The 14,370-nt window shown below is 45.6% G+C and overlaps 1 protein-coding gene across 3 annotated transcripts in view; it reads left to right on the top strand.

The window, feature by feature from the left end:
- Positions 1 to 9,543, top strand: part of LOC139565626 (actin nucleation-promoting factor WASL-like) — a 66,808-nt gene extending 57,265 nt beyond the window's left edge. For 2 of the 3 annotated variants that reach the window (XM_071386075.1, XM_071386077.1), the window contains 7 exons: positions 3,013 to 3,208; positions 4,785 to 4,827; positions 6,064 to 6,217; positions 6,373 to 6,396; positions 7,220 to 7,740; positions 8,250 to 8,355; positions 8,457 to 9,543. In XM_071386075.1, the coding sequence (XP_071242176.1) occupies positions 3,013 to 3,208; positions 4,785 to 4,827; positions 6,064 to 6,217; positions 6,373 to 6,396; positions 7,220 to 7,740; positions 8,250 to 8,355; positions 8,457 to 8,518 (1,106 nt within the window). In that variant the 3' untranslated portion in view covers positions 8,519 to 9,543. The remainder of the gene's footprint in view (positions 1 to 3,012; positions 3,209 to 4,784; positions 4,828 to 6,063; positions 6,218 to 6,372; positions 6,397 to 7,219; positions 7,741 to 8,249; positions 8,356 to 8,456) is intronic. The other variant, XM_071386076.1, reaches the window with a different exon arrangement.
- The last annotated feature ends 4,827 nt before the right edge of the window (positions 9,544 to 14,370 follow it).

Here is a 14,370-nt window from a genome sequence, read left to right on the forward strand (position 1 = left end):
AGCTGTTGTGGGAGCAGCTTGACCGTATGGTAAGAAGTGCCCATCAAGCCAATCCAACTTGTGGGAGGTGCTGCAGGAAGCATGGGGTGAAATCTCTTCAGATCACCTCAACAAATTGACAACTAGAATGCCAAAGGTCTGCAGGGCTGTAATTGCTGCAAATGGAGGATTCTTTGACGAAAGCAAAGTTTGAAGGACACAATTATTATTTCAATTAAAAATCATTATTTGTAACCTATAATCAACATCTTGACTATATTTCCTATTCAATTTGCAACTCATTTCATGTATGTTTTCATGGAACACAAAGACCTTTCTAAGTGACCCCAAACTTTTGAATGGTAGTGAACATATGATATGAGTAATGTAAGATATGTAAACATTATTAAAGTGGCAAGTGACTAGTGATCCATTTGTTAAAGTGGCCAGTGATTGGGTCTCCATGTAGGCAGCAGCCTCTGAGTTAGTGATTGCTGTTTAGCAGTCTGATGGCCTTGAGGGAGTCACGCTCGGCGTGCCCTCACCTCCTCCCTGTAGGCTGTCTCGTCATTGTTGGTAATCAAGCCCACTACTGTTGTGTCGTCTGAACTTGATTGAGTTGGAGGCATCATGAAGCCTCCGGCCTGATGATGCGTTGGAGGGAACTATGGTGGTGAATACTGAGCTGTAGTCAATGAACAGCATTCTTGCAGGTATTCTTAGGTATTCCCCTTGTCTAGATGGGAATGTGCAGTGTGATGGCAATTGCATCACCGGTAAGGTGGAGGTGATATGATCCTTGACTAGTCTCGCAATGCACTTCATGATGACAGAAGTGAGTGCTACGGTGCGGTAGTCATTTAGTTCATCTTTGCCTTCTTGGGTATAGGAACAATGGTGGCCATCTTGAAGAATGTGGGGACAGCAGACTTGGATAGGGAGCGATTGAATATGTCCATAAACACACCAGGCAGCTGGTCTGCGCATGCTCTGAGGACGTGGCTAGGGATGCCGCCTGGGCCAGCAGCCTTGCGAGGGTTAACACTTTTAAATGTTTCACTCGCGTGGAGAAGGAGAGACGTGAGGGCGGGCTTTGTATGCCACGCCGGAAGTTAGAGTAACAGTGGGGCTTTGCCCATGGCTTGGGCTTTGCCCATACAGACAACATTCCGGTGTATCTGGCATTGTGTCTTCTGCCTGTTGCCATACAGCAGTTTGTCTGTGGTGTCCCAGTGTCTGCAGTAATGACAGGTGAGAATGACCTTGCGGATAGGAAGAGGGCACATCCAGATCCACGTTGGGCAGATGGATGTGGTACCGTGTTTGTTTGGGTCTGACTCACTAGTGTGTCTCTGGGGAATTAACTGTGTTCACCCGGAAGGTTCCAGTTTTTGTTGTTGCCTTGAATGCCCTCTTGTTCACCCCGTCTCGCTCTCGCTCTCCCTTTTTCTCACACCATCTCTCCTCCTTTCTCCATGCTGTCTCTTGAGTCCTGTCTCCCACCCACCCAGCCAGCCTCTCTCTGGTGTAGATTCATCATGTTTAAGAGAACCTCAGGGATTATGGTGGATTAGCAGTGGGCATTAATGGTTATGTAAAATCCAGCATCATCGTGATTTGTTGGGATTAGAGGTGGGATGGAGTTGGGGGTGTGGTTTGGCCCGCTGGTGGAGAAGGGCAGAAGGGAAGGGATGAGAGAGTATGGGAAAGAGTCGGGCTCAGAGAGCTGGGACCTGGCAGTGCTACCTGTTGTGAAGGGGAGGAGAGCGTACTCAGTTTGGAGGCGGCGCCAGCTGTTGCTGTGGCATTTGCCCAAACCCTAGGCACCTCACTTAGCCGGAGGGTCTTAGTCTGCCTGGCTCCACCTGCTGTCTGTCTGGTCCGTACCCTGCTCAGTCTCCTCTCTTGATCTCTCTGGTTGCTCCTCCACCTGGTTCTCTGGATCTGAAAATCCTGGAGTTGGTTCTTCAGTTCTGTGGCTCGCACACCCTGTGTTCCTCTCGGGATGTCTCTCTGATTCTCGGGACCTATAGATCTCTGGATCAGTGGAACTCTTAAGCTATATCCCAGGACTGGGCACCACTTAGTCTTGCCCCCCCCCACCCCATGCTGCCGCCATCGCTCTGTGAGGATGTTCTGTACCACCTTCCTGTCCTCTCCCTCTGAGGACCTATCTGAGGGGGGAAGAGGGGGGGGGATCCATCCGGGAGGGTGTCTCTCCACCCTCCACTGCCTGATCCTTCCCCAGGAGGAACTATATGCGCCCCCCTCGGACCCTACCAACCGCCTCTCGCTACGCCACGGGGACCAGGCCTGCGGTGTGGTGGGCGAAATGCTGCTGGACGTCAACATGGCAGCTGCCAGAGGGTGTAAGGGTGACAGAGGGGGGAGGAAGGGGGACGGAACTCCCGGTGACTGTAGTCCCTCAGTCTCGCCCTCGGTCCGGAAGAGCCCCCGTGGGGACTCCAGCCACAGAGGTAGGTGGCTCGGGAGTCAGGACACTCATGTCCATAGAATTCAGTTTGGTTTGACCACTGTGTGGGTGTCACATGACGTGTGAGCCGCAGGTAGTGGCAAATATTATTCGGTGTGAGGATTCCACACACGTCTCATCCAGTCAGTGTTGTAGTAGTTTTTCTTGTCTGCTGTGCGTTGGTTAGCAGACATATCTCTCTGACTGCCCCTAAGCCTGATGGGAGGCATTGGAGAGGAGATGGTTGTACACGAGGAGTGCTTAGTGAGAATGTAAAGTGATCACAGCAGCAGATAGGGTGTTGTGGCATTGGCAGAACTCTCCAGGTGTTAAAAGGCAACCCACTGTCTCGCCCTGTGTGCCCTCTCATTGAACTAATTGGAGGAGGACGCGTCAACGATGGAAGTAGACCTCATTTAATGAAATGTCAAAAGTCTCTATTGTAATCTGTATGTTAAACTGCCTAGATCTGAGACTCTGGTCTCCCCCAGACCAAGACACTCCGCGCCTGTTGCATTGTGGGTACAGTAGTTCTGACTCTCTTCTGTTCACCCCCCCAGGCCCGGCCCTGCCCATGGCCACGGTGGACATCAAGAACCCAGAGATCAACACTGTGTCCCGGTTCCACGGACACACCTCGCAGATGAACAACATGGTGAGCAGCAGCTTCAACAACAACAAGAAGGAGAAGAAAGTGAAGGGAAAGAAGGGCAAGAAGCTGACCAAGGCAGACATCGGAACGCCCAGCAACTTCCAGTGAGTATTCCATTTCTTTCTAATTTATTCCTCTATATGATTCTGTTATATTCTGTTCCATTTAGGTGTATTCTGTTATTAAATTCTGCTCTTTTTTGTGACACCTGAGTAGTAAGGGTCATTCACAAGCCCACAGTGTGGGTTGAATCCTCACATTAGATTTGTGGGGAACATCTAGTTCGTCACTGTGATGTCAAGTTAGGATGTGTCCCGTTGGGGTCATCTGGGGGGTATTGCACGGCTAATGTATAGAGGAGTACCTCTAGCCATACTGCCGTGTGTTAATGTGTGGCAAAGAGTTGATGGGACTTTTTAATCCTGAACATATTTCTAATCCCATGTAATATGTATCTGGCATGATTGATGCGAGGACACTGTGGTAGTCAATACTACAATATCATTCAAGGGTTTTTCTTTATACTATTTTCCACGTTGTAGAATAATAGTGAAGACATCAAAACTATGAAATAACACATGGAATCATCTAGTAACCGAAAAAGTTTTAAACAAATCGAAATATATTCTTCAAAGTATCCACCCATTGCCTTGATGACAGCTTTGCACACTCTTCTGACAGTCTTGAAGGAGTTCCCACATGTGCTGAGCACTTGTTGGCTGCTTTTCCTTCACTCTGCAGTCCAACTCATCCCAAACCATCTTAATTTGGTTGAGTGATAGTGGAGGCCAGGTCATCTGATCTCAAATATTTAATCTCAGCCGTCATACCGCTCAGGAAGGAGACGCGTTCTGTCTCCTAGAGATGGACGTACTTTGGTGCGAAAAGTGCAAATCAATCACAGAACAACAGCAAAGGACCTTGTGAAGATGCTGGAGGAAACGGGTACAAAAGTATCTATATCCACAGTAAAACGAGTCCTATATCGACATAACCTGAAAGGCCGCTCAGCAAGGAAGAAGCCACTGCTCCAAAACCGCCATAAGAAAAGCCTGACTACGGGTTGCAACTGCACATGGGGACAAAGATTGTAGTTTTTAGAGAAATGTCCTCTGGTCTGATGAACCAAAACTAGAACTGTTTGGCCAAAATCACCATCGTTATGTTTGGAGGAAAAAGGGGGAGGCTTGCAAGCTGAAGAACACCGTCCCAACCATGAAGCACGGGGGTGGCAGCACCATGTTGTGGGGGGGTGATATATGTTCAATGTTTTTATGAATATCACTAGCAACAACAGAATAAACACATTTTGAATTAGCAGTATCTTTCTATCCAACTTTATTTCTCAACTCCTAATATTCAGCTAATTACAGTCTCTGGAGTGTCTGACATAGCCTATTCACAGGTGCTTTTACAAAGCCTGACAGTGTGGAGGGTGCAGTGTCCAAGTCAAGACATACATTTTTGCCACATGATTCACCCTTGTTGAAACAGCTGCTCTTAGTGAAAATGTGCTTGGAGTTACCTTTCTAGCTAGGCTATATTTTTGGGGTTTACACTTCCTCTGTGTTCTCTCATTCCCTGAGTATCGGGTTTGTTGTGTGTGTGTATAGTAGGTAGCCTATGTGATCATTCCCTCAGGCTCTGTACTCCTCTCTCTGATCATGTGTTTTCTTCCAGGCACGTTGGCCACGTCGGCTGGGACCCCAACACAGGCTTCGATGTGAGTATGACAGACTGGGTTCTTACTGAGGAGATGTTGTTGTCTACACTGTAGCATCTGGCTCGTAGAATCATCCCCTACTTCTAATGGTATGGGAAGATCCCATGTGACCTGTGATCTGCCTCTTCTCACGCGGTGGTCTAGCTAGCCTCTGTCATATAACGTATGGGACATTTCAAGTGTTAATGTCACATGCACAACTACAGTGAAATGCCTTTCTTGCAAACTCAAACCAGTAGGCCTGGACAGTGGGATGGTTTCTCTGAGGATGTGTATTACTGGGAGAAAGAGGGGAGTGGAGAGGGGGGGGGGTTGTGTTTTTATCCCCCTTACCAGTTCTCAGGCTCAGAACCTGTTTATTTCTGATGTAGTGTTAGTCAGACATGATTCTCCTCCAAACTAAATATGAAATATTATGACATCTCTCATCTCTGCCCACTGCAGAAGTCACTGCCAGCCCAGAGTTACACAAGGAGATTTCACATCCTAAACCTGTTTCTGCGTAATCCATTCAGTAGTTTCCCAAAAAAGGATGATAAGTAATTATTGCCTGGTGTTCCACACGCACACCGAACAGACGGGAACCGGGTGATTTGTTGACATTTCTAAAATAAGATTTCAATGATTTTGAGTTTCAGAGCTTTAATACTTTCGAGAACTTACGTGGAGAGAGAGATGAGCGAGTCTAAGAGAAAGAGATATAGGATGTTTTAACATGGTTCGACAGGCACAGGAAAGAATACCCCTCACAGCAGTAAGGAGTAAGCAGTCATTACATAAAAGAACACAACCTGAATTACATAAACTAAGCTGTTGTTTTGTGTCTCTGCCCAGAGAGCTAGAGTAGTGGTTTAAAGTAGATGTGATATAAACCTGTGTAATCTAGTTCTGTGTGAATATAATCCCACAGCCTTCAATCCACTCTACCGGTTAGGCAGTGCCAACCTGGCACAGTTCCCCTCACCCACCAGGTGGCGATGCAGGGGCTGTTTACAACAGGGGTGCCAACATCAGAGCAGTTTCTGAACATGAGACCGCCAGCTCTGACATGTGTTTCTAACTGAGTAATGTTTTTATCCCTGTGACGTTCCAACTCATTGAGGTTCTAACCAATTGAAGTGCTGAGTGAAGTTCTAACTGATAGTGGTTCTAACCCGGCATTGGGTTCTATTCCTGTTAGTTTCTTTCCCAGTGTTTCAGTGTGGTTCCAACCCAGTGTTCTCTTCTCTCCTCCAGTTGAACAACCTAGACCCGGAGCTAAAGAACCTGTTTGACATGTGTGGCATCTCCGAGGCCCAGCTGAAGGACAAGGAGACCTCCAAGGTCATCTATGACTTCATCGAGAAGAAGGGAGGCGTGGAGGCCGTCAAGATCGAGCTCCGCAGACAAGGTGTGTGTGTGGGGGGGAACGAAGGGCTTTAGGATCTGTGTTTTGTCAGAAGAATATCCATAGTGACTGACAAACAAGTTGTAGCCTAAACTGTGATAGTGTCCATATAGATTGTTTAGTGCTCTGGAGTCTAATGTTCATCGTGTGTTCCTCAGGTCCTCCACCTCCAAGGTGGTGTGGTAGGTTGGTTTATCTCTGCATGGTGCTGCTGTGGCATTAACCTGACTGGGAGCTGTCTGATAGACTAACTCTGACCTCTGGAGGACAAAAGAGTAGTTCCATCTCTGTCCCAAAGTCGAACACAGGGTTTCCCAAACTGGGTCCTGTGTGCACGTTTTGTTGCCCTAAACTTTGTGTATTTGAATCAGCTGCATAGTGCTAGGGCAAACACCAAAAAATGTGCTCCCAGGACCGAGTTTTGGGAATCGCTGGTCTAACACAGGGGTGCACTACTCAGGCCCTTGAGTTCCTCAGGACTGATGCCCTTGAAGACCAGGGTCTCTATCCACAGTGTCTGAGTGGGAGTGTTGATCTAGGCTCAGTTTCCTCTTCTAGATCATAATGAATGAGATTATATGGAAAGAGCCTAGATCAGCACTACGAATCGCAGACGCGTTGTGGATACGGAGCTGTGCAACCTCGGGCTGGATCTAACATGTCGACCTTGACAGGCCAGACCAGGAGTCAGTTTGCAGTGTGCTGACGAGACGTTTGCCTTTTGACTTTAGTGTCATGTTAGTCAATGCTATGCTGCCACAGAGTTTTTGTTTTGAGTTTCTGGGTTAGGTGAGGAGAATAACATGAAGCATAGCTGTCCCTAGTGACTACAGTCATTACTGCATGCTGTCATACCAGCAATTGAGCTGTATTTATTGCTGCTTTTCCTCCTGAGGTTCTTCTAGAATTGAAAGCATGTTGTGAAGTGTACAGTAGGCTCAGTGTGTGTGTGTATATGCAATAGTCGATTCCATGCAAAAATAATTTATCTTCTCTCTGGTCCAGCCCCCCCACCCCCCCCTTCCAGAGGTGGACCACCACCCCCTCCCCCACACCAGACCTCCGGCCCACCGCCCCCACCCATCAGGGGAAGGGGCGCCCCTCCCCCTCCTCCCCCCTCCAGAGCGCCCACCTCAGCCCCACCACCACCTCCCCCCTCCAGAACAGGCATGGGAGCTCCACCCCCACCCCCAACCAGAGGTCCTCTGCCCCCTCCTCCCCAGCCTTCGCATGCCTCCCTGGCTCCCCATGCCCCACCTCCTCCCCCGCCTCCCTCCTCCGCCCCAGCAGGTATGGGTTCCGGAGCACCCCCTCCTCCTCCCCCGCCTCCCGGCCCTCCTCCCCCACCCATGCTGCTGGAAGCTGATGGAGGGGGTGGAGGTGCTGGTAAACCCTCAGCTCTGTTGAGCCAGATCAGGGAGGGTGCTCCGCTGAAGAAGGTGGAGCAGAAGGAGAGGCCCGTTTCCACCAGCACCGGCCGAGACGGTCTCCTCGAACAGATACGACAGGGCAAACAGCTCAAGGCTGTGAGTGGACATTACCTTATACACTACACTCTAACCCCTATGCCCATGTTCCCTAGCTCCTACCTCAACCACTAAAAGCCCATTTGTGATTGCTCCGGCGTTGCGACCCAGATGCTGCGTACGGGGGGGGTGATGCAGTTGCAGAGATTAATCGAGCTCTGTACCGCATCGCCGTGCGCCTCCTATATTTTGTAACCATGTGGAGGGCTCCGTATTGCGCCGTATAGCTCTGCATTGACATGATTGGTTGACGGTAGGTGGGGGCGGGAAGTCCTCTATAAACAAAAACTCACTTCCTTGACGTCTTCCTTTACAGCAGCTCTGCGAAGCGCAGGAAGTATGAATGGCCTGACTTCTACAGAGGCTGTATCGCAGTAGCTGCTGTACGACCAATGCAGCCGTCAACTTGACCATGCAGCCCCTTCAGACTTCCCCTATCCTAGTGATACTAGATGCACGTTCCCCTATACTGGAGCGTGTTGACTGGTGTGTATTCCTGTGTGTTCCAGGTGACTGACGAACCAGGGTCGGGAGGACCCGCCACTCCTTCAGCCGGCATCGTAGGAGCTCTGATGGAGGTGATGCAGAAGAGGAGCAAAGCCATCCACTCCTCTGGTACACACACACACACACACACACACACACACATATATATCAGTGGTTGCTGTTATATTCATACCAATGTATTTTCTATGTTTGTGTGTCTCTCTCCCTAGATGATGATGACGATGATGATGAGGAAGAGGACTTTGAGGATGATGATGAGTGGGATGACTAGTGACCCCCCCCCCCCCCCCCCCGGATAATTATGACAACACTACATTGTTCCTAAATTGTTTTTCTAAATCTTATTCAAATGATAATGTAAATGTTTTATCAATTTGCTGTATATTTTTGTTGCCTTTATGCTTATTTTTTTTAAATTTTATTCTGTGCAATACCTCATTTAATCTGTAAAGGTTTGTCATGTTGTCTTTCTGTAAAGTTGTTCTTCTCTCCTGCATTACCATTTTTTATGTCAGGTTTCTCTTGATCTGCAGAGTTCAGTCAGTGACCTGGAGGGAGAAAAAATAAACAAACTGACAGAGCCCTTCATGTTATAGTTGTTAAAAATCGAGAACACTATTTTCATACCCTTCTCTTACTTCATTTTGACTTGTTCAAAAATCCTAGTTTAGCACTCTCTTATTTTCTTACGAAATCAGCTCTGTTGGATTATTTAGTCCCATTCGCTGTCGATGGTAAATCTACTCAGAGTTTGTATTTTTGCACGAATTGAAAGAAGAGGCTCAGTAGGTGAATACAGAGCAGTATCTGCAACGTTATGCTTTAAAGGCTACCGATATCACACACACACACAGCTGTCTGCTCTGCGTTTCGGTTTGTTTCATCAGTTACATTACAGTATACTCTACAAACATATTTGTTTTACTGTAGCAACCAGCCGCCTACAGTTATTTGTTTGAATCAGGTCGGTGCGGATGCAAAGCTTGAGGATGAATTAGTTTAGTCAACTTTTAATATGACATCTGAACTGTTTCACTAACAAACTGTCCTTCAGAACCAGTGTACTACACTAACACTCATCTACCATTGACGCTAACCTGGCTCTACACGGAGGGATACTGCTTTCTCATTGGGGAAAGGAACCAATGCTGTTTTTTACAGTATCGCTCTGTCTGTTTTTCACGGTTAGTGAAACTGTTCAGTATCCAGGATATATGGACCTCAAACCTTCAGAAATTAGGTTGGAAGAATAATGGACTATTAAATTGTACACTCAAATAAATGTTAATATTTACAGCGACGCTCTCCTGTTTTCTGTGGGATGGATGTGAGGTATGATGTTAAATATGACCAGCCTTTGTACAGTAGGATATGTACCGTACAATAAGTGTTTGCTTGGGCCTAGGGTTGTTTGAGGGAGAGCGACTCCTGAGTGTTTTGATGTTTGAGCACGTTAAAGGCGTGCACGTGGATGTGTGCGTGCATGTGCACTAAGCCCTCTGGCAACCCTTCCATCAGTAGTGAGTGATGACCAGAGCTCTCATCACCAGCAGCTTGGCATGATTTGAGCAGACAACAGCTGAGACATATTCACATGGGGTCTTTGAACGGTACATATAGCATTTAATGAATAGAGTAGACATGAATCTCTCATGTGCTACAGAGCTGTCTGATCTACACTTAATATTTCTACCTGACTGTCCAGTGATGTTCCACGGCCTGTCTGAATACCTGAATAACCCCCTGGTATGTCTGCTCCCACAAACTGAAATAAGATTTCCTGCATTGTTGATATTTATATTTAATAGTAGGTGGGTGTTTATTTCAATCTGTTCCAGGTGATGCCTGTGTAGCTATGCCAAAGATGGAGTGGGTGCAGCAGGGTAGAGCGTGTCCTTTGTCCTCTCCCTTGTGCACTGTGGTAAGCCTGTAGGACCAATGTCCCCTATGAATGGTTTACGAAAGGGGTTATAGCAGGTATGTCACAGTTCCAGGCCCCTAGCACTGTGGGAATTACACCTGAGCAGTAAGCTTGGCACCCTTAGTGGCAATACACTGGGGACAGCATGGACATAGCAACAACGGGACTTACTGTAGGACAGGTCCATGGCAACAAGGGAACGACTACTTAATGGGAACACATGGACGTATGGCAAAAGTCCATGACAGCCACTATATCTGAGTACTGGAATGCTTGCTGCAGGCCTGTAGAAGCGTGATGGGAGGGTTGGACCAAGTAGTGGGAAAAGACAGTATTAACAGCTGTTAACTTTGGTTTCAGTGTGGCCTATGGCCATTGTCTCTCAGTTCCCAGTACTCATCATGTTGGCTAAACCCACACATGAAACTGCGAGGTCGAACTGAGTCCACATGACATAACTCATGGACTATTTGTAGTGTGTATTTAGAAGAGATAAGCTAGAATGATTGAATAGAGGGATGGAAATAGAGATAAAGAGAGCAAATTATTTGTTTTAAATGTATGAAAATACAGTTTGCCAGGCAGTGGGATTAGAAAAATAACTAAAATGACCTTTCAGTAGACACTTTATTAATTGTTATTTTACCAATCTGCCAGCTGTTTACACATTCTTTTTTTCTGACTGTCCACACAGTTTTATGTGACCCATGTCGGATTTGCACAATCACACTGATGTAGCCTCTGAAGTAGCACACAGATGCAATGCTCATTTTCTGTCACTAACTAGTTTTCCATCCAATTGGCGACAGATTTTCATGCGAATATTCTAAAATCCGGATAAACAAAATATGCGCAGTTTCCACCAAACAGACTAGTCACGGATAAAAATCAGTGCGTGATGACATTGTGCACACGAAATGTACCTTTTCGCACTAAATAAAAATCTCTAGCCAGCAGCTCGCAGATACAGCGCTGGTAGGCTACATTTGATTTATTTAACTAGGCAAGCCAGTTATGAACAAATTCTTATTTACAATGACGGCCTACCGGGGAACAGTAGGTTAAATGCCTTGTTCAATGGCTGTCACGAGAATTATGTTCTCAATGTTCATAACCCAATTCAATTAAACTACTCAGTCTGCAACCCAGAATTTGTAAGATACTGGTCGAATGAAACGGACGGAGGCCCAGCTAAATAGTCAAAATGTTTATTCGCGAGAGCGCTGGTTAGTTGTACAAAACCATTCATTTTATACTGACGCACATACTTTCACACACAGACTCCTTACACACATATGTACACACACAAACATTAGGTATCCTACGCACATACTGTCCTACTACCCAGCCGACAAAGATTAGGGGAGGCCGTGAGAATCCCTCCCCGTCCTCCCTCAAGATAGGGAGACCGTGGGAAGTACTTCCTTTCCCCAATCTTTCAGAGGCCCCTAGCCAGATCAGCACCGAATTTTGATAAGACAGTCTGTTTAAAACACCGTAGAGACATATTGTACAGTTATATTGTTTACCCTAATTCTGACTAAAACTACACACATGACTAAAACTACAAACATAATTTATTATAATTTTACTGACTAACACTACACACATTAATTATAATTTTATGATTCTGATCAATTTCACTGTCCTTATGGTTTCAGGGTGGAATATTCTAATCATTCATTTAAACATATAAATTCCATCAACAATCCACCCTTAATGACTAAATAATACACACTGATACCTCAAATGCTATATGGAAACATAAATGGTATACAAGAATAATTCAAACCAATACATGTATGTACCTTCGATATCCATCATTGACTGTTATAGGCCTACATCCAATCATAACGCTTCCTGTTAGGTTTTTTATTACAATTTTCATTAAAAAACAGTCTTCGTAGTTAAAAGAAACGGAGCCATCTCCTAGGCCTGGAGGCCTGTATTTGTCATCCCACTGGACGGAGCTCGGAATCGGTCCGTACCTCACCATCGGTTGCGTCATTGATCTCTCCAGAGTCCTGGTGATCAAACCTCTCATACATGGAATCAAACAACATCCACACAGAATCAAAACACTCATACAGGTGAAAGTTGCCCACAACACAATGATAATTAAATTTTTCAATTTCTCAAACATACTGTCAAACCAATTTGTTAGAGAATTATCCACCCCAGAGTTCTCTGCTAATTCGTGAGCTAATGTGGTTAAACCAGCCAGGGCCTTGGTCACTGATCTGTCTGGAGCTGTGTTATTAAAAAATAAACGTACAGCAATGAAACCCCATCATTCTATATACCCCGCCCTTTTCTGCAAATTAACATATCGAGAGTCAGTCTATTTTACCAGGTCATGAGGGAGGTGGCGAATAATTGGTCAGAGAACCCCTTTACTGCATCCCCAGTATCATTCACGAATCCCTGTTGATTATAATAGATGTCATTAATCCAATCCACATTTTTATTTATTGTCAACCACCAAAAGAACGTAGTGGTAAAGAACGACAGATTTTTACCTTGTCAGCTCGGGGAATCGATCCATCAACCTTGCTGGCCCAACGCTCTAACCACTAGGCTACCTGTCGCCCCATGATGGATTATAGGTAAGAGCAAGAATATTTTTATTAGTGAAACGGAATTCAATCATGTCACCAGAATAAGACTCTCGACCACCGTACGTGCACTCCACCCTGTGAAGTTTATCATCAATTATTTCACCTGTAGCCTAATAACGTGCATGGTTTTGCAAATCATAGTGGGAGGACCACACACCATATCATCCCGTGACTACTTCGATATTATGGTTATTATATCAATATTTTTTGCACATATAGGCTTTTCCACCGCCATTTATTTCACCATTAATTTTCCCGACACAAAAATATCTGCACTTATAAAATTGTACCAAACCTTCCTGTTTCCATCACACCAGTCATTATTTTTTTTATTTTTTTTAGCATGACTTTACTCTCATGAAAACTGGATGGAAACAAGTGTTCCTGGGGAGTTTTCGTTGTAATGGCTGGTTGTGTAAAAAGACAAAAACACAAAAGGCAAAAAATCCAAATCCAAAAAGTCCAAATCATAGAGATTCTATTAAATTATTCTAATTCTATGGTCCAGACTGAGGTCGCATATGGAGCATTACATTTTATCAGGATTGAGATCCACATATGGATGTGGTTCATATCTCAACTCAAAATATCAGATTCCATGTGTTTTTTTTCTGTTTACACATTAGGGAGAGATCAGATATACAGTACCTGATGATAATACCAGATGATACCGAAAACTGTGCTTAAATTGCTCGTCAAGATCGTTGTGTTCTGTTGTCTAAGTGGTGAATATTGTTTCCCTCCAAGTCAGTTCTTTAGTAGAACTGAGGTAAAAAAACGTGTTTTTGCGGAGTTTGATGTCCTTTCCAATTCCATGTGGGAAGCTAGGATGGTTATTCAAGGACACTTGTTGCTGCTGCCAAAAGCATTTCAGTTTTGTGTTTGCTTTTAACAGCTGTGGGGTGGATTTAGGACCATACCAGAAAACTCATCCAAGACACACAAATGCTCAGGGGGAGTATTAGGTGTTCCTCTGCTACATTCACTGAGTATAAACAACATGAAGAACACCTGCTCTTTCCATGACAGACTGACCAGGTGAATCCAGGTGAAAGCTTTGATCCATCAATGTCACCCGTTTTAAATCCACTTCAGTCAGTGTAGATGAAGGGAAGGAGACTAGTTAAAGATGGATTTTTAAGTCTTGAGACAATTGAGACACTGACTGTGTATGTGTGCCATTCAGAGGGTGAATGGCCAAGATAAAATATTTAAGTACCTTTGAACGGGGTATGTTGGTAGGTGCCAGGCACACCGGTTTGTGTCAAGAACTGCAACGCTGCTGGGTTTTTCACCCTCAACAGTTTCATGTGTGTATCAAGAATGGACCTCCAGCCAACTTGACACAACTGTAGGAAGCATTGGGGTCAACATGGGCCAGCATCCCTGTGGAACGCTTTCGACACCTTGTAGAGTCGATCCCAATGAATGGAGGCTGTTCTGAGGGCAGCGGGAGGGGGGATGCTGTCCGACAGGAAGATGGATATAACTTTTTGGCTTTTGGACAGAATCTATTTTGACCAAACCTTTTGGACAGAAGCCATAGGACAGTAACTTTAGAACATTACATTTTGTAGAGAATCT

Source organism: Salvelinus alpinus, chromosome 37, assembly GCF_045679555.1.
Source record: "Salvelinus alpinus chromosome 37, SLU_Salpinus.1, whole genome shotgun sequence".
Lineage (NCBI taxonomy): Eukaryota > Metazoa > Chordata > Actinopteri > Salmoniformes > Salmonidae > Salvelinus > Salvelinus alpinus.